This window comes from Amborella trichopoda, chromosome 3 (assembly GCF_054954075.1).
Source record: "Amborella trichopoda isolate Santa Cruz 75 chromosome 3, AtrichopodaSantaCruz75HAP2 v2.0, whole genome shotgun sequence".
Lineage (NCBI taxonomy): Eukaryota > Viridiplantae > Streptophyta > Magnoliopsida > Amborellales > Amborellaceae > Amborella > Amborella trichopoda.
The window spans coordinates 11,148,416-11,168,291 of record NC_142338.1 but is presented as its reverse complement, the minus strand read 5'-3'; the positions used below and the strand labels follow the sequence as shown (position 1 = coordinate 11,168,291).

Below are 19,876 nucleotides of genomic sequence, written 5' to 3'. Positions count from 1 at the left end.
TGATGTGAAATTTGATAACTTGAGTTTGTCACAAAGTTTGAGAAAATTTCTTTTAAGGTTTGAACTTCATCAATGGAATAAACACAGTCACCCAATTTCGCATTCAATGGTCAAGATTAATTGTGGCTACCTTGTATCAAAAGTAAATATTTACATTATATACTTCTTAAATCATTGCATGTTCAAACTATCCGATGTAAAATCGTATAGCTTGGGTGACACAAAGTTCGAAAAAATTTATTTTCAAATTTAAACTTGGTCAATAGAATAAATGTAACCATCTGATTTCACATCCAATGGTCAAGATTAATTGTGACCAATTTGTACCAAAGATAAACGGTCTTATTGTAAACTTTTCCTAATATAATATAGTGATATGTCCAACGCTTCGCAACACGAAGTTACACCTTCCAAGGAGGGGAGAATTTGTGACAATACGCTCCTGCACCCACAGTACCTTGCAGAATGCCTACTCTCCGTAAAAAGCGTATTTTGCCTGTACTCTTCCAATCTCAAATCTTTTTGATCCCTGTAAAAACAGAAGTATTTTCAAAAGTAAAAAAATTTCAATTTCAATTTTGAAATATGGATCTATTGAGTAAAAAATACATAAGAGCAAAACCATCACACACGTGCACACACATATATAATGCTTATTTACACCGAATAGCAAATGAAACGTGAAGTGATCCGTAGATGCCACGCCGCATGTGCACAAACCTATGTCATGTTTTATATATAATTGGATATAAGAAAGTCATTTAGTAATATACATAACAAAAAGGAGTTTGATACATGAGGAAAAGAAAAAATATATATTTCCCATGGATCCCCACGTGCCAATAAGTTCAGTAAGTACAGTTGCCAATTCTCTACCTGGAATAACCAGGGGCCTCTACTCTTCCAAATAAATAAATGTAACATGCGAAAGAACAACTGAACAACACCACATTCCTCGTATAAGCTCATAGAAAACACTTCCTCTCAAAACAGTGACAATACTCCTGATTCTTTGGAAATGAACAGAATATCCTCCACTTGTATGATTTCCCTATTTCTATTTGGTAAGCAACAAAGTGCATCAGTTCTCTGCCTTCAATAAAAAAGAACAAAGAAAGCAGGGTTTCGACATCCTCAAATATGGACGGACCAAAAAGCTTGGTAAATTGACTAAGAATGCCAATTAATTACCTGTAGTTGCAGAAAACAAATAGTAGTTCATCAGTTTCGTTCCAACTTTCAAGCTGGTTTTTCCTCAAGTACCATCCATTTGGGGCCACTTTGTAGTGTCGAACCCATTCTGCATTCAATAACAGGATGGGTGAGATTTCCCCATTAAATAAGGGGGGAAAACCTATCAAAACTGCCCACAAGAGATGCACTAAACATTTTACACGTTGTCCAACTATCCCTAGTCCCAAACATGTGCCTTTAGATAATTATTCTGATATTAAATCAAACGATATGGCTATAATGTTAAATAATCAATCTCTTATTTTGATAAGTATCCAAGAAATTAAGAAAAGGAAAACAGTAGAAAGTTTTCAAGCTTAAGGATTTCAAAATTGCTACTTAAGTAATACAAGAACATGAAGCCAATATGGAATCCAGGCAACGAAAATAGAGTTAACCTAGAATCACTCATTGCCTAAGAAGAACTCAGTCCTCAACTATAGTTGTCCCCAAACTTCACCAAGGAAGCTCACAACATACAGGCTTAAAATAAAATACACAAAATTGCAACACAAGAAACCATTGGCATAAGGTTTTATTGCCAAAAGAGTTAGCGTTGTCATGAATGGAAATGGCATAACGAGGCATTTCCCAAGGCACATAACAACATCTAAATGGAAGAGATGTTAACAACATCCCTTTCTAAATGGAAGAGAGATTTCAACTAGGAACTAAATACTCATATGATTGGCCCTATTTCTTACAAATGGAAGTTCAAGATGGAAAAATAGAGAAAACTACTCAGATTGGCAGCGAAATGACTGCAGGATTAAATCAGTTAAAGTTCATTCTATTACAGGATTAGATTGCCTTGGTATTTCCCAGTTGTGGCTCACACATCCATCAAGACAGATGGCATGAATGTCAGTATCAAGTGGTGCCTACGCAGCCACCTTGACTGTAGCGCCTAGACACAAGCCACCTAGGTTCCATTGATAATAATAAAGGAACCTATCCCCCTACATATCATTTTAATTAAAAATAATAATAATAATGCTTGAGGTAGATCAAGTAAATACATATAAATTTAGAGAGAGAGAGAGAGAGATCCTTCTCTCTTTTGTACACATTTTAAAGAGATATGTCAAATTCTTATAAACATTGATAAATGTTAGAGTTAGACCCAATAAAGCAATTTTTGATGCATTCGATTTAAAACTTTCTCGTTATTATTGATGGAGATTTAAGAATCTCCTTTCCTTTGAGAAGCCACAAAATATGAATATGAATCCTTATTATTTTCTTTTTTTAGATATGCAATTATTGCTTCCTTTTTTTTTACTAGATATGCATATATTTTTTTTTATCTTTAAAAAATGCAAAGAATAAGGATGTGTTAACCTATTGAACAACTCCTATTGTCTTAGGATTGTGCTCCCAACACAATTGCACCACAATCCGACTCTGGGTCTGGGAGCACAGGAGCGCATTCATGGAGTGGAACAACTACCATTTTTAGGAGATCTGATAACTAAGACATATATGTATGCATTCATGTGCCTATGTGTATGTTCAAATACGTGTGTGTGTTGTAGTCCAACAACACGCAACGAACTTCAGGGCTGACATTCAAGCCTCCGAAGGCATTTTCGGCCTAATTTGGTAAAAAATCCACATAGCGGATTTCATTATAGAGCTTACACCATTTCTGAATTGGGGTCACAATAGCGATTTCGATATTGAAGGTTATTCCCATGCGAAATCCCAGGGCTCTTTCGTAGTTATTTTAAGGACAAGTTTGCCTGAATTTATTTAGTCAAGGGCCAAAATGACGAGATCAAGCCTAATTTTAATTAGAAGTATTAATTGCTTAGAATAAGGATTAGGAGGTCTCAATTAAGCCCACAAATAGGAGTGGAGTTAGGGTTTTGGTTCAAATTTGAGTTTGTGTTATTGTTCCCTCCAATTCAAATTTTGTAGAGCCATTGAAGCTATAGGCTTGTTAGCTATCTTCTAACTTTGAACCAACTCATCAATTTCTTTTTTAGAGATCTTCATGAGTTTCTAGTACGAATTTGCAACATCTCGTATCAGAAAAAAGTCATATCTCCTAAAGCAACCACCCGTGGTCTCTATGTAATTTTGCTCGATGGCAGCTAGAGAAATACATGGTGATACCAATACATGAAGATTTTGAGAATTTGATGAGGATAGTCAAGGAATAGGCATTTCGAGTAGAGTGCACCATATGCTCTGAACAAGGGGATTCTGTCATTCATAACAGTGATAGATCTGAAGTCGAGGAGGTGAACCCATTCTTTAACCAGGGGAGAGAAAACTCACACGTTAGAAAATCAATTAGTTCAAGCTCTGGAAGGTTCAGATAAGGCCAATCAGGTCAATGTTCCTGATTTTTCAGGTAGTTTGCAACTCGATGATTTCTTGGATTGGCTCGCCATTGAGTTTGAATTGAAAGAATTAACCAAAGGAAAAGAAGGTAAAATTCGTGGCTACTTGGTTGAAGTGCTATTCTGTAATCACGTCACAACAGTTACAAGCAATTAGGGCTCATAAAGAAAAATAGAAAATCACGACTTAGAGGAAGATGAAACCATATTTGAAGGAGAAGTTCATCCCTGCTGATTATGCATAGAGCCTGTATCAAAGATTTCACCATCTATACTTACCCAAAAAAAAGATTTCACCATCTATAACAAAAAGAATCGAGTATGAAAAAAAGATACTCGTGAGTTGTATCTCTTGATGAGTAGGAATGAGATCAACAGGAGTGATGATCAATCCTAGCGCTCCAGGATCAAATGGCTCAAACATTATTCAAACCAAAGTTGAGAACGGAAACTGGACCAACTTCTTCAAAAAGTTTTTTGTGGCGCCTCTTGGGCCGAGACTCTAGAATGGCCAACCTATCCCACCTGGAAAAGCAGTTTAGCTCGAGCTCCCTTTCTCCTAACAGGAGATAATCAATGCTACCAAGGATCTTGGCCAAGCCCATGCCCCAGGCCTGATGGCTATCTGGTGGCTCTATTCAAAACTTTTAGACTTGCTGCAGCCAAACTTGTATGCTATTTTGATGAATTCCATGATAGAGCTATCATCCATAGGGCCATGAATGCCACATTCATTGCCCTGGTTCCCAAAATTGAGGGGCTTGAGGAACTCAAAGACTTTCAACCCATTAGCTTAATAAATAGTTCCTATCAAGGTTTAAAAAAACGGATCGATGACCCAGATCGGCCATCCCGAAAACTAGGTTGGATCGGTGGATTGGCGATTCTGTTCGGTGAATCAGCCAGTTCGGCCCCAAAAAAATTTCAAAAAATCATTTAAAATCCCTAAAAGTTGTGTTTTAAAATTTTCAATAAAAAAATGGGGGATGTGTACTATGTACTTTTAGTATTGGGATTGTATACAATGAGACCATTTACTTTTGATACAAGGAGGTCACAATTATTTACAACCATCTGATGTGAAATCTAATAGCTTGGGTGTGTCACAAAGTTCGAGAAAAAAAAATTTGACGTTTGCGCTTGATCAATAGAATAAAGGAAAAAGTTTATATAGAGCCGAGGCTCTAAACAATCAAATTAGAACCCACCTCAAAAATCTCACTACAAGTTTGATGCCTAAATATCCTCAAATTGATCATCCATCAAGATGCATGGACATGAGAAAAAAATGGATTTCAAGTTTTGGAAATAGTACATCTTGTAACGCATTTTTGGACTGTCAATTTTCACGAATTTGAAGCTTTCGTAGATATGCTTGATCTACACTATTTTTGAAGCTTTAAATTTTATATTTAAAGATGAAAATATATTTTAAGGCTATCACAAAGATTTCCAATATTGAAACCACATTTGTCATAGATATGCTTGATCTAATTCCACATCGAATGGTCAATATTAATTGTGACCACCTTGTACCAAAGATAAATGGTCTCATTGTCTATTTTTCCTTTAGTATTTTATAAAAATAAGTAACTATTAACTCTTAGTTTGCCTGTCTGGATGTTTGTTGATCATTACATTCATACTATTGAAAAAAAAAAAAAAAGTTCACAGTCATCATGGATATGAATACTTTGTCCAATATAGAGCACACAATTATTGGGCCCAGCAACAAGGTTAACTTCTAGCATAACCTTTGGGTTGGGAACAAGCCTCTAAAGGACCTCTTCACTGACCAGTTTCTCCTCCCTCCGAACCCAATGGGTGCCTCTTGCCCTTGAAACCTTGACTTGTGGAGATATCTCGCTGACCATGAGATCGACGATTTCATCTCCTTATCCTCCCTCCCCACTCTGTTTTCCTTCCCCCTGATAGTGAGGACCAAATCATTTGGTCCCCTAACAGCTCATGTACTGTCACTGTGTCCTACCACAAACTCCTCATGCCACCAACCTTCCCTGGCCTCCACCTTCCATTCACACCAAGACTTGGTTCTCCTTCATCCCCCCTAAAGTCCAGATCTTCTTTTGGATAACCCTATCGAAAGAGCCTTAACAGTGGACCAACTCCAAAAAAGGGGCCTGCCGATCCCCAACAGATGTGCCGCGTGCATAGTGGAGGCTGAAACAATTCCCATCTCTTCATCTATTGCAACATGGCAAGAGCCCCTTGGGGAGACATACTACAATGGTTCGAATGGTATTGAATGACCCCCAGGACCGTCCCACACCCTCCCCTGGCCAAAGTCGGGAATCATGCTTTGGTGAGCCTCAATCTCCACCACGTGGTGGATAATTTGGACTGAGAGAAATAACCAGATCTTTTGAGGAGAGAAGGCCTCAGCCAACACCTTGAAGGATCGCATAAAATAGATGGTCATATTTTGGGCCAAAAACCACAACTATTTCAGACCCTTTGCTAACACAGATTGTCACTAAAATTGGTAGGCCATACTGTTCTTAAGACCCTACCCAAATCTGGCAAATCCAATTTGACGGTTGCTCTCTCAGCAATCCAGGGCCGGCAAGGATTGGAGGAACCTTTAGAGACCACAATGGCTCCATCCTCTTCTCCTAATCCAAATCTATTGGTCATGTTGACTTCACTATAGCAGAGGCCCTTTGCTTCTCGAGTGCCTAAGAAACTTCAACTCTTCCTAGGGTTCAGTTTTGCTTATCGAGGAGGACTCCAAAACGTTATCGATTGGGCCCCACAGTCCACGGCTTGTCCCTGGAGATTAGCACATGTTTTTTATGAGATCTTCCATATTTGTAGGCCTAATCAAATCTTATGGAGGCATATTTGGCGTGATGCAAACACTATGGCTAACAACCTCGCTAAAGCAGGAGCAACTCCAAAAGATCCTTGTGGAATCATTTTGGCACTTTTTTGAGCTTATGGTTCCTAATTTTGTATCTATCAGTACTGTTGGTTTTATGATTTGAGAACCCCAAGAGAGGATTTCTATACAGCACCCAGTCTGTGAGATGCCCATCTTTTGCACTTTGTAGACTCTCTCCCTTAATACAATGTTAATGTTTCAAAAAAACAAAAAACAGTGGTGATCACATTGGTGCAAGGTATGTAAGAGGTGTGAAATTGGAAATCCAAGATGAATTAATTTTGCTATAATTTTTAGTCTTGAGGACGCATATAAGTTAGCCCTAAAAGTGGAGACAAAATTGAAGAGGTGTACTATAAATAGTTCATTTGGTAAGAGAGCAATATTGGTTCAAAAAAGGGCATACTGTGAATCAAAAACCGATAGAAGAAATTGGCTCTAGTTCTCGGCCCACTGATGCATCAAAACATAAGTTCCCAACTACGAATACGTCTTTTCAAACTTGGGAGTACGGGCCTAAGTGCTTTAAGTGTGGCGAACCTAGGCATTACTCTTTCGAGTCCCCTAAAAGGCAGGTCATCATAACACATTTGTCTGATGGAGAGGAGGATTACGAAGAGAATACGATGCAGGGCCAAAGTATGATGAGGAGCCTGAAGAAGGACCCAAGGATGGTGTTGCTAATCTGTACCAGGCAATTACCCACTAGCTAATAGATCCCCCCCCCCCCAAACCAGCTCTCTCTCTTTCTCTCTCTCGATACACACACACATACATATGTATTAATATATACATCTATATGTGTGCACGAGTCTAATGTTGTAGAAACTGGCAGTCGTGCCAAAACACCTAATTGAGGAAATTTATTTGACACCAAAATTTTCAAGTCATCGTCTTCATCTCAAAGATCAACCAAAGGAAAAGGATTTAGAGCGTAAAAATGATCCACATCAATTCCTATTCCAAGAATGACTCTATATCAGATCAAGAGTTCCTAGAGCTCAAAAATCCTGTTCTTTCATTGTGAAGGATGAATGCTTCGGAAAACATTAGGTTGCAAACATTCCCCCAACTGGGTGTTTTGGCCGAGGGCTATTTCTTACAGTATTAGCCTGGGCTCACAATATCTTTTTTCATCTACATATTTATTCTACTAAATCTTTTCTCTATATATATTTATGTATAGTCTACTAGATTGAGCTGCCTAGGCAGCCAGGCAAAGCCCCTGGCTACCTAGGTGCTGCCTCATGCTTTCTTAAGCACTAAACACAACCCTAACTATACGAAGCATCATGGGCTGAATCTTTTGTCATGTTTGGCCAAGAGTATACTTTAGTCATTGCAGAAGTTTGAGGGGCATTAAGACAAGTGGTCTAGATTAGTTTTGAATCACAGCACAAAGAGAGTCACATGTAAAGAAGCTTTGGAAAGATTCTTTTCAATGAATAAGTTTTTGGAAAGATTACCACATCACATATTTTGGTTCCCACTAATGTTCAAAAATCAGATTCAGCCGCCTATAGACGAAGGGGTGCCACCAGAGCCTTGAGGATGATATTGTTTCCTTTTTTGGGAGGGAAGGGAGGGGGGGGGTTACTGACCCACCAGTGCATAGAACATCGGTTTTTTTTTAAAGAACACTGTTTCATATTTTTTTGTGAGTGTATCTTATTGTACAGTTCATACATGACTTCGAAATTTGAAATTGAATGACTATAACATTGAATGAGTGAAATTTGCCCAAAATTCATCCATTGTGCAACAATCGACATCTCAATAACTAGCACAAATCAAAGAGTTCAAAAAAAAACTTTTATCTTCAAAGAAATCACAAATACTTGTTTGTTAGGGTATTTCTCAAGCAAAAAATGAACACGAATGGGTTTTGGGGGCAAAAAATACCCCCCAAAACCCTTTCCCTCTTTTTGGGGGGGAAATGTCCAATTTTTCCCTTGGCTGAGAGCCTTTTTCCGCCCTCAGCCAAGGGCATTTCATCGAGCTGCCTAATCGACCTGGGCAAACCACTTAGGCGGGCATCCGAGTATGGTGCAACCTGACTCTATTCAATTCAATCAGCCTCCTGGGCCGCCTAGGCGGCCAGGCGGCCAAATTTTCATTCACTAGTTCTCACCAAATTAAGTCTAACATGGAAGCTACTTCTGTTCTGAACATCTAAAACAATCAACTAGGAAAAAGGGTTTAGGATGGAAAAATTTTACAGCAAAGCATTTTTTTCTTTTCAAATGAAAATACTTGGCAACACTTGGGGAATTTAACCTAAATTCTGTTCTCCAAAATATAAATACGATGGAAACCTATTTCAGGTGCCCACAAAGTGTAAGGTTTTGGGCTAAGAGTTTTGCGAAGAAACAACGGATTTGGACCATGAAGTTACTCTCAAGAATTCTTCTGGCCCAGTTTTCAACTCAGTCCAGGAATGATTTTCAGAATATAATTGATTGTGGATTTTGTGCAAAGGGACGTGGTCAGGAATCTGGAACAACAGCCAATTATAACTTATACCACCCAAGAACGGCAACAATACCACCACAAGTGCATTGAACAGTTAATAAATACAACAGTTTCTTGAACAAGAAACAAGTTTTCAGCAAAGAGAGAGTGATAGTATTTGCATACCATTACTCCAATTCCATTTTCTTCCTCTGACTTAATTTGTTTGGTTGGGGAGCAAACCAGTCTCCTGTGCAAATAACAGCTTGCAATGTAAGGGGGCAACTTCATTGGAAGTTAAACAAAAAGAAGAAAAAGATCCAACAAGCAATCTTAAATAAGTGAACCTTGAATTACAAGATACAGTTTCTGCAAACGAATAATAATTATCCGGTAATTGAGCACAAGACTAACCTAACTACACCTTTCTCTGATGCATCTGTATAATGAATCTGAGGTTTCTGGTCTTCAGATTCAGAACTGTGACTTTCTGCATCCCACTTGTTTGATTTTGTTCTCTTTTCCAAATCTTCCTCCTCCTAAAGATTGAACAATCAAGCCGGAAGTTAAATTGTGAAAGAGTAGCCTAAAAGTAATAAAGAAATTAAGATTCTTAAAGACAAATCCCATTTCCGTCAGTAACATCTCGTGAGCAACATCCAGGGATCTACCTCTTCAGCAAATTTAGTATCAGGAGGTCTTTCCTGAAATGGCACACTTGGTACATGCTGTATTCTTTTTAATTGCTCCAGCAAGGTATTTCTTCAGCATCAGAAAGGAAAAACAATGAATAAGAGCTAATCAATAGTCCTTACCAATGATATAATAGCATGAATCACATTTTTTTATGGGATTGTATACTATGAGACCATTTACCTTTCTACAAGGAGGTCACAAATATCCAACCCTAGCCATCCGATTCAAATTGAACAGCTTGGGATGTGTCACTAAATTCGAGATTTTATTTTTATTTTTTTGAACGTTGAACCTAGTCAATGATGCACTCACAACCACCAAATTTGAAACCCAACAGACAAGAGCGCTTATGAACTCCTTATACCAAAAGCAAATGGTCTCTTTTTATATTTTTCTTTTTCTTATTTGTGCTTGCATGAGTTCTGTTTATATGTGCTTATATTCCACACAATAGTTTTAGTTAATGAAAACAGGTTTTGAACAAATCTTACAAAACATAACATGATTAAGAAAATTAAAAGGGATCACAAGATACAATAGGTACCATGGTTTATAAGAGAGTATTGGCAGAAATGAAGCACTTCTGGAGAGTTCTACGAAGTAGTAAGATGGCAGCTAACAATAGAGACCATACATTAGCATGTTGAAGAAACAATCGATAAAAAGAGTGAAGCAATAGGTTTGCTAAATGATGTCATGTTCAACAATAGTATCTGACTACAATACATGTGTGTTTATATAAGGCATACAAATTACAAAATTTACCTTATCTTTGCTAGCTCCTTTGCAGAGTTCTGATTTTCCATGTTACTGGGGCCAACATGAAGTGTATAATCAGGGCCAAAGTACTCATAGTATTCATTGATTGGCAACTTGTCTTGGAGCTCAACACCAACAGCAACTGCAGTCTGCACATGCAAAATCTCAAACTCTTATGAAAAGCGACAATGGGTTCATGGTGTGTTACCTCTGGTGGATTAGATTTAGAACATCAAAAGGATCCCACATGATTTACAATCATGTAGAATTTCTTTAGTTCGAGTTTGGTTTATTTCATTGAATTACTAGCCACAGGGATAGATTCCAAAGGCAGTGGTGAAAAGACTTTGAGGCGAGAGGGAAAAGTGAAACACTGATTGGCTCTGCCAGTGCAAATTGGTGGAGATGGCCTTAAAAAATACCAATTACTACGGACCTTTATGTTGGAGTTTGTGGCCCTCAAAGGCCTTCAGAGCATGTAAAAACTCATGATCATAGTGAATATGTACTCCAGTGGAATTGTGGTCCATGTAGGACCAAAGAGGCATGTGATGTAATGCTCGTTGACTAACCCAGGTTTGAGCGGTCTAGACCTAGGACCTTAGTTACCAAATTGTGTACCGAGGTCGCAATTCCGGTTTAGAATCACGGTTCAGTTGTTCCCGGGATGAGACACGATTCCAGAAGATAGGAATCATGTTTCCAAGTTTCACGAAACGCATTCCAGATTATTATTTGAATCTCAATTCCTGGAAGCTTGGAATCAAGATTCCATATTGCAGAATTTACGATTCATAGTTGCACACAATGTGATTCAACTTGTGCGAGACATTGATTCCAATTTTTTCGGAATTGTGAATCCCTATTGTTTGGAAGCCAGATCCATATCGTCAAAAGGCACGGTTTGCAGAAGCACTGAACAACGTTTTGATAAAAATCGAATTAAGTTCTAATGGCTTGGAATCAATATTCAAACGCAAATGTGGAATGAAATATGTTCACAAATTGTATGTTGCCTGAGGAGTTCCAGCAACCCTTTCGTAGTATTATATTTGGGTTTCAGGACTATGATGTTGTGAGAGACAAAAAGCCTTAATAAACTTTTGAGATGAATCCATGTACAATAATCTCTGCCAAGTTACCCGACAGATTTATCAATCTATAAATCACGTAGTGGGTGGCAGCCCCACCTTAAGGTAAGACGTTTTGGTGGCAGCCCAAATGTATGGGAGTGTTGAGAAAGATCTCGATCCGCATAATATGCTTCCCCTTGGGAAATGTACTAGAAATATGGACTCCAGATTTCAAGCTTATAAAAAATATAAAAATTTAAATCTTTTCTTGCAAGATACTTCTCTTATATAGCAGAAGGGCTTGGTACATGATTCCTGAATTGTGGGAACTTCAAATTTAAATCGATGGGGACAATAATTCCAGTAATGCAGGAATCAAAATTCCTATCTCATCAGGTCACAATTCCAAGAGCCATTGAACAGTATGGGGTCATGTGCAATCCCTGCAAGGTTGGAAGCTCGATTACAACATGATGGTAAATTGATTCCTACAAATAGGAATCACAGTTCCTATTTTATTGGATCGTGATTCCAATTATTAGGAATCATGCCTCCAATGATTTCATTGTACGAACGGCGATTCCAAGATAAGAAATCATCTAGCACAAACGATTAAGCAATTCCGATTCCTAAAGCTAATCGCAATCACAGGTGTTTCCAACAACGAGTCCAAAACCCTTACCCATAGGCATATGGCATATTCGGAGAGGCTTCTATTGTAGGGTCATCCCTTGTTGAGGACGGCGAGACGCCCAAGGATGATATTTTGTAAACCAAGAGGACGAAAGGTCTCCTACGTGCAGTTGGAGGCTTGTGAGGCAAAAGCCAAATCTTCAACAACCACCACATGGCATGTCCATATGATAGCCGTATTATGGGAAGCCACCAAAGAGGGTGCATGTGCATGAGATGAAGAAAGTACCCCTTGTAATATTGCGATATTGTGCATTCATCCTTATGAGCATAGTATGAACTGTCCTTAGGGAGAACCTATAATCCACACACTAGATTCATGTCCCTACTGATTATTGGGTAACCTTGATGGGCCCATCATAAACCCTTGTGATTTACTATGGGTCATGAATCCCATTGGGTTGGTGTGAAATAACAGTCCAAGGATCATAGACTTTTATCATAAGTAGAGTGCCTTAGTGATTTGCATGTTCTTTACCCATTAGATCCAATCCTCTGTTTATGTTTAGAAAAATTATGGAGCACTAGAACAATTTTCGTAAAATCTTGTTATGTATTTTATTTATTCCATGGGAATTTTTAATTGAAAATAATATTTTCCAAAATCAAAATTCAATTTATTTTCTAACAAAAATGGTTTTTTCATTTAAAAAATTGTTTAGGGTTATAGGAAAACTGTGGACCCACATGACACACATGGGAGGACCCACCTTGTGTGATGTTGGCCCACAAGCCCAAGACCCCTCTCTCTCTCTCTCTCTCTCTCTCTCTCTCTCTCTCTTTCTCTCTCTCCCCCCTTAGGATACATTGTTGGTTATGGAAAAGAGAAGTTTGAAGGGGTTGGGACTCCTAATTTTATGGATTATTTTTATTTTGAGAATAGTAAAATATTTTGCATAAGGTTTTATCTTAAGTTGGTTTCCAGAAAGAATAGGATAAGACTTCTAGAAGATAACATTTCAAGATGAGATAAGGTTTCTAGAAGTTAATAAGATAATCCTAATCTAAGTTTCGGATAAACCTAATCCTCGTGAGAAGAACCAAGATCATCGAAGCTAACGAATAAGAGTTCTAGATTACTTCCCTTCATCATAAAAGTTGATCCAGTGAATGGAGGGCACAAATTGAATCTCTCTTCACCCTACAAATCACCATTGATCTAATGGTCCAGATTGATTCCTAACCTAATATGGCTTACCGTAGACTCCAAATGGCACTATAAATAGGGGGTCATCCATCTCATTCTCAATTCCTTAGTTCTCTTTCTTCTCTCTCTCTCTCTCTCTCTCTCTCTCTCTCCTCCACACCCTATTTCTTTCCTCTCTCTACTTTTCTCTCTAGCTATCGGGCACCGCCAAGGAGGTCTACTAGGGAGGTGCACGCCCCACCAATTCCATGGCTAAAGGGAGGTGCCATGCCTAGGTCCAACGTCAGCCCAAGTGTGGTACGCCCCACATAGAGGGGTTTTTTTTTTTTCCATTTCAAAAAGTGCTTGTTCGCCCCACATAGAGGGTTGAAAAGAAACCACAGCCACACTGTGTTGAGGGTTGAAAAGAAACCCTAAATTGCTTCAATGTTTTCTCTCTTGGTTATGCTCTCTCATCATCAGAGCCTTTTCCCAACAGATTGGCTACACAAATCCTGGTCCACCATTATGATCTATCAAGGCTCATATCTTCAATAAGGCCATAAGTCCCCATATCTTTTCTCAATACTTCCAACCATGTCCTTTTGTGTCTGCCATGGTTATGCTCTCTACCCCTATATAATTATAGAATTTCCATAATTGCTTCTTATCTTAAAGAGGATTCAGAAGGGACCACAAGATAAGTGCACTATTAGTTTCGTGATCCAGAGTAGGGTATAGTAAGTTCTATGGACGTGATCCAAGGCATTAGTTTGTTCTGGTAAGTGGCTTCCCAGTTATTGATTCATATTTGTCTACTGCAATTGATGCTTTTTTTATGAATAAAGTTTACATTTTAGGGTAGTAAATGTGCGATCCTTAGATTGTAGTAGGTTTTATTTTATACTTTGCATTGTATGTGGCCCATGTAAATAGACAAGTTGTTTATAGACAAAGCAAATAAATAATATAGCATACACGTATTCTACATAACCCAGCAAAAAGGAAAACTATACTATCATTAATGGTTAACAACAAACGTATTATACAAACAAACAGAAATTTATAGAGAAGTAGAGGAATCAGGTAATGTCCAAAAGGAAAAAACAGATAGATTCGATATAGAACAATTAAAAAAAACAGATAGATTCAATATAGAACAATTAAAAAAGAAGTTAGTTTTTAATACAACGCAATCAAGACCCTAACTGCAAGTGATCTTAAAAGACGGCAGACATTTTTTATAAGAAATCCACTAACCTATGTTACCCAAAAAAAAATAAACAAATCAGATATCCGCTAACCTATTTCTGAATCCAAAAATGCCATAGAATGAGATTTCAGCGGATAGGGAGAGGGTGATGAATTCCTTCATAGCATTGGCAATTTTTGATAGAGACATTGTTTCTTGGCATCACAAAAAATGATATACCCACTCTACCACCTACCCCATTACAGCAGCAGGATGGATGGGGCAAATAAAATGAATATGCAGGCCCAAAAATATGGATCAAGCAATATTCAGGTCACATAATGATATATCACCATTTCTAAATATGCTGCATGTCTCTAAGGGCATTCTGGGGAGCACGTAGATCAAATTAATTTTACATGTATAAGACTCTTTGGAAACTACCCAAAAAACAACTTTTGAAGATTGGTGCAGTTATCTGAATTATGAATGTCATATGTGAGTGAACTAGTCCTTGTATTACTTTTTACAAAAGCTAGATTCTACTCCATTCTTCTCCAAAATAATGTAGAACACAAGAGAAAGTAACCAAATTACATCTTAAACATGCTTCCTATGCCACCTCTAAAAATTTGTTCCATTTTAGTATTTCTAGAAAATGGCGTATGTAACCAAAGTTCTGTAGACATACAAATATTGATTCCTTTGATCTTTCCTAATGCTGAACTCTGGGCTACTATCTTCATTTCTCAGAGAGAATTACACAAGCAGAGAATCTCTTCTTAAAGCGAATTAAAAAGTTTTTTAACAGTCTCAGAGTTGAAGTCTAAAGTCTTTAGACAAAACATATCTCCAGGGAAATCAGGAAAAGAAACAGCAAACTCAGTGAAATAAAGGCAGTGAAGGAACAAGAAGAGCAAACCTCATAGCACCAGCAGCGAGCAACATTGCGAATGGTGTAGCCTCCACCTCCAAGAAGCATCAGTGGTACATTAAAGGATCTAAGAAACCTCACACAATCAGCATGCCCTTTGACCGAGAGATTAAAACACCCTAGCCTGTCACCAGAAAGAGAGTCTGCCCCACACTGCAAGACAACTGCTTCAGGCTGGTATACTTCCATAACCTTCTGAATGATAGGTCTAAATAAGTTTTTATAACTCTCATCGTCAATCCCATCATTGAGTGGCACATTGAGTGAGTAGCACTTCCCTTTCCCATATCCTACATCTTTAAGGTGACCCGTGCCAGGAAAATAGTCACCAAATTTATGAAAAGATACAGTCATAACACGGTCTGTGGTGTAAAAGGCCTCTTCCACCCCATCACCATGATGAATATCAATATCGATGTAGAGTACACGCTGCAATTATAAAGCAACAAAAACATCAACAAACAACTCATTCATATCATACTAGGTTTTAATTTCAAACTCATAATAAAGTTGTCCATAAGAACAACCTTGAAAGCTATTGAATAAGTATGTCCTATATGTTATGTAATATTTATAAAACTAACTCATCACAAAATCCAATTCCAACTGATCGCATCATAGATAATTAAATAGATATTACTCTTCAATTGGAAGAGCAAAACCAAAAAACAGACAAAAACAAGATGCTGCATTGACACTCCCATAAGAGCAGTGTTCCAATAGTTCATGAAATGAATTCCAAGGAAAGCGGATCCTAGTCAATTTTGTCATGGAACCCTGGCATGGGATAAACAACAGCAACAGCAGACAACTATATGCAGGAAAGGTACCCAAGAAGGAAGGTTTTGACCATAGGAGATTAGGTTGGGTAAAGGAGTCAGGGAGGTGTATGCCGATTTAGGAAGGCCACAACAACGTCAAAGTAGGTGAGCTAATTTGTTGATAGTTCCCCATTTCTATATCTTGCTTAAAGTACTTTTCTGAAGACAACTCCTTAAGTTTTCCAGAAAATGTGCAGGAAAAAGGGACATTCTCAAGACAAAAGCAAGATTCCTTTAAACACTACCCAATAGAGGATGGGTGTATACTGTCATTGACAAGTTTAATCATAATATATAAACAGATTTGAACAAATGGAAATGAGTGTTTTCTCATTTGCAGAAAATAGGGAAATCAAGACTTTTCAAAACTAGTCAAGGACGACCATATAGCTGATGCTTCCACAAGTTCCATAGGAGAGAGAGACTGAACATAGACATCAATGCAAAGTTTGTTTAGCGTATTGACAAAGCTGACGAGGAAAGGGAGGGTTTGGGGGAATGGACATTAGCAAGTGCAAACCTACATTACAGGCTAGTAGTGTTTATTCCTAGCCACAATATAGAACGTAACCAGTCCATTTCAATCCCCAAGAAACTTTAATTCCAGAAAAGACAAATCATGAATGGAGCTCCAATTCCGCAGAACTAAATTGGTTTTAGGCCCAAGTCACTAAGTAGTGAGAGTTTGTTTAGTGGTTAAAGTTGACCTTAAGAAAGTCAGTGACCATCTACATTACAATGACTACTTGAGGCGGCGAATAGACTTTGGCTCGAGATGGATGGGATGGGATAAGGAACCTATTTCCATGAATTCAGCCAACAACAATGATCAAATTTATACTTTTGAAGAAGCTCACAACTGCTTTGGTTAATGCTGACTCGTCCTCATATTCTCTCCTCCTTGTAATGGCAATCTTGTCATCTTGTGAAAGAACATTGTGCTCTTCTCACCCCCTTTTAACCACCAGGCCCTTGACTTTCTGGGATTACTTCCTCCAAACTAACAAGCTTAATATTGCTGCCAATGATGTTCCTCTCACTCTTTCTTCCACTCTCAACAGTGCAAATTCTTCCCTTTTATCAAGGGCAAAGATCTCATCAAGAAATTTGGTCTTTTTCTCTCCAACATTCTCAATATTGGCTATGTTCTTCTCTTTTTTTCTCTTTCCAGGGATGTTCTACTCATTGAGCTTGCCCTTTATCTCTTAAAGCTTCTCCTAAAGGCAGAGATAAGCCATGCCTGGACCGTGGAATCTTTCAAGCATCTTTATTTAATTTAATAGAAGGGAGGTTTGCAAAGCCAGGCAAAATCCGGGCAGTGAGAGAAAGGAAGTTTGCCCCGTTCGTGTGAGGCTCAACAATGGAGTTCACTTAATCGATAGCGAGGGAGTGGCCTCGTATACGACTCCTCTTCCTCGCCCTAACAGGAAAGACCAGGGCACCACGAAAGCATAAGGAACTTCCGAACTTAATAATTTCATGTGAGCCTAAGTGTCCTAGGCACATGTTCTCAAGTCAGAAGGAACAAGGCTCTCCACTCACCAGTAACATATCCAAGTGAAACACGTGAATGGCCTAGGCCAATTCTGGGAGAACATCAAGAGTCAGCCTAAGGTAAAACAAGTTCCCAATTTTATTGGGAATACGAACATGACTCTACATATCAGCAGATTGACCTAGTAACTATAGCAGACATATCAGCAGATTGACCTAGTAGCTATAGCAGGCAAAATTTTGCCACCTAACAGGAAATTTACTAAATTACAAAGTGAATCAAACTTTGCCCAAAAAAGATTATCTCCTATGCAAAACGTTGGAGGAGTACACAGTTGTGAAAGCCTACATATCCATCTCCAGTCCTCAGAATCTGGACTAAAAGTGAGAATTCACCAACCACAATCTACCTCTCTGACTAGAATTCTTCCATTCGATACCCCCTGATATGTAATTGAGCTCAGCTTCAGCCCACCAGATTTTAAGTGTTTTATAGCACTCAAACTCCTAAAGGAGCATTACATCCCAACCACATTTGCAGCTACATTCTACAGCATTAATAGTCCTCATCTATCCTAGACCATTTTCACTAAGGCTGATGAAGTGCATTATTAAAAAGCATGCTGAAGTTCATTATTAAAAAGCATGCTTCTTGTCCTTTCTCTTTTAACTTTCCTTTGGAATCAATTGCAAAGGAAACATGTTCTCGTACATAAGAAGCATGGAAAAACCAGAACAGGGTAAACGGAAACGGAAGGAGGTCTTGATCTCCAAAAAAAAAAAAACAAAAAAATCAAAAGATTAGGAGAAATAAACAGTGGGGTGCTTATAGCCTATAAGGGGGAAAACAAAAAATAAATAAAGATGGTGAAGATGGAACATACCTGATGCCATTTGAGGAGTTCAAGTATGGCAAGTACAATATCATTGACATAGCAGAAACCAGAAGCTTCACACTTTTTGGCATGGTGCAAGCCACCAGACCAATTAATAGAAATATCAGATTCCTTATTGTTGAGTTTAACAGCTGCCCCTACAGAGCCCCCCGCATAGGTCTGGCAAAAACTGTACAGACCATCGAAAACAGGGCAATCCTCCCCAACATTAAACCTCTTTAACTGCCTTAGCTGCTCATGCTGAGTCTCTGGTGTAACAGATTGCAAGAACGAGATATAGTCGTCGGCATGAAAAACCCTAAATTCATTGCTCTCTAGCAAGTTGGGTTTGCAAACCTCCATGCATTCAAGCAAGCCATAATTAAGCACAAGATTATGAGCCATTCTTATCCTGTGGGGCTTCATGGGGTGACCTTGACTGTAATAGTAATTACCAATTTCTGAGTCATAAAAATAAGAAACCTTCCTCTTTTTCGCATCCGTACCAGAAGGCAGCGAGCTTCCTGACTCATCATCCAAGCCCATCACGAGTTCAATCTCATCAACCGATGCAATGTAACAACCGCTTTTTCAGGAAGACTACTTGTACTAGTAGATCGATAAACAGAACTCACAGGAGAAGAAGAGAGAGAGAAAGAGAAAGAGAGAGAGAGGATAAGGAACTATGGGTAGGAGTTAATGGATACCCAACACACTTTTCAAGCCAAGAAATCTCTCACATCAAAGGATAGAGAACGACCAGTTTTGATTTTTCAGGAAGATTACCAGTACCAGTAGATCAAGAAACAGTAGAACTCACAGGGGAAGAAGAGAGAGAGAGAGAGAGAGAGAGAGAGAGAGGATAAGGAACTATGGCTATGAGTTAATGGACACGAAACCCACTTTTCAAGCCATGAAATCTCTCACATAAAAGGAAGACAAAGACCAGTTTTTTAAAGATAACCAGTCCAGTAGATCTCGACACAGTAAAGCTCAGAAACAACGAGGAAAGGAAGAGACTAGAGAGAGAATAGGGAAGGAAAGGAATAAGTGTGTGAGAGAGAGAAAAATAGTGAGAAAGAGAGAGGACAATGAAAATATGGAAGTGCAAAGTAGTAGGATTTAATGGGGTAGCGTTTAATACTGCAAAAAAGGAGTTGTTTTCAGGCAGCTGAAATGTCGCAAGGTTTTGCAGGTAGAAGAAGACGAAGAGTAGCAGGGAAGAGAGTTCTTTCCTCAATCTCTTACCAGTTCATTTTATGGAGCGCGTATACTATGC

The 19,876-nt window shown here is 38.4% G+C and overlaps 1 protein-coding gene across 8 annotated transcripts; it reads right to left on the bottom strand.

Moving 5' to 3' along the window:
- Positions 1-226: 226 nt before the first annotated feature.
- On the bottom strand, positions 227-19,318 carry LOC18448871 (histone deacetylase 19). Of its 8 annotated transcripts, none has more exons than XR_016053030.1 (8): positions 18,607-19,318; positions 15,396-15,836; positions 10,396-10,538; positions 9,606-9,696; positions 9,349-9,473; positions 9,121-9,184; positions 1,192-1,300; positions 227-529 (listed from the first exon to the last, which is right to left on the bottom strand). XR_016053030.1 is itself a non-coding variant. In XM_088863371.1 (7 exons), exons 1-7 carry the CDS (start codon positions 19,141-19,143, stop codon positions 470-472), a joined length of 1,461 nt encoding a protein of 486 aa, XP_088719497.1. In that variant the 5' UTR covers positions 19,144-19,318; the 3' UTR covers positions 227-469. The 8 variants fall into 8 exon arrangements, 2 of the variants coding, with proteins under 2 accessions (XP_088719497.1, XP_088719499.1); XR_016053031.1 differs by lacking the exon at positions 227-529 and adding an exon at positions 712-1,093; XR_016053029.1 differs by lacking the exon at positions 227-529 and adding an exon at positions 712-1,057.
- Positions 19,319-19,876: the final 558 nt, after the last annotated feature.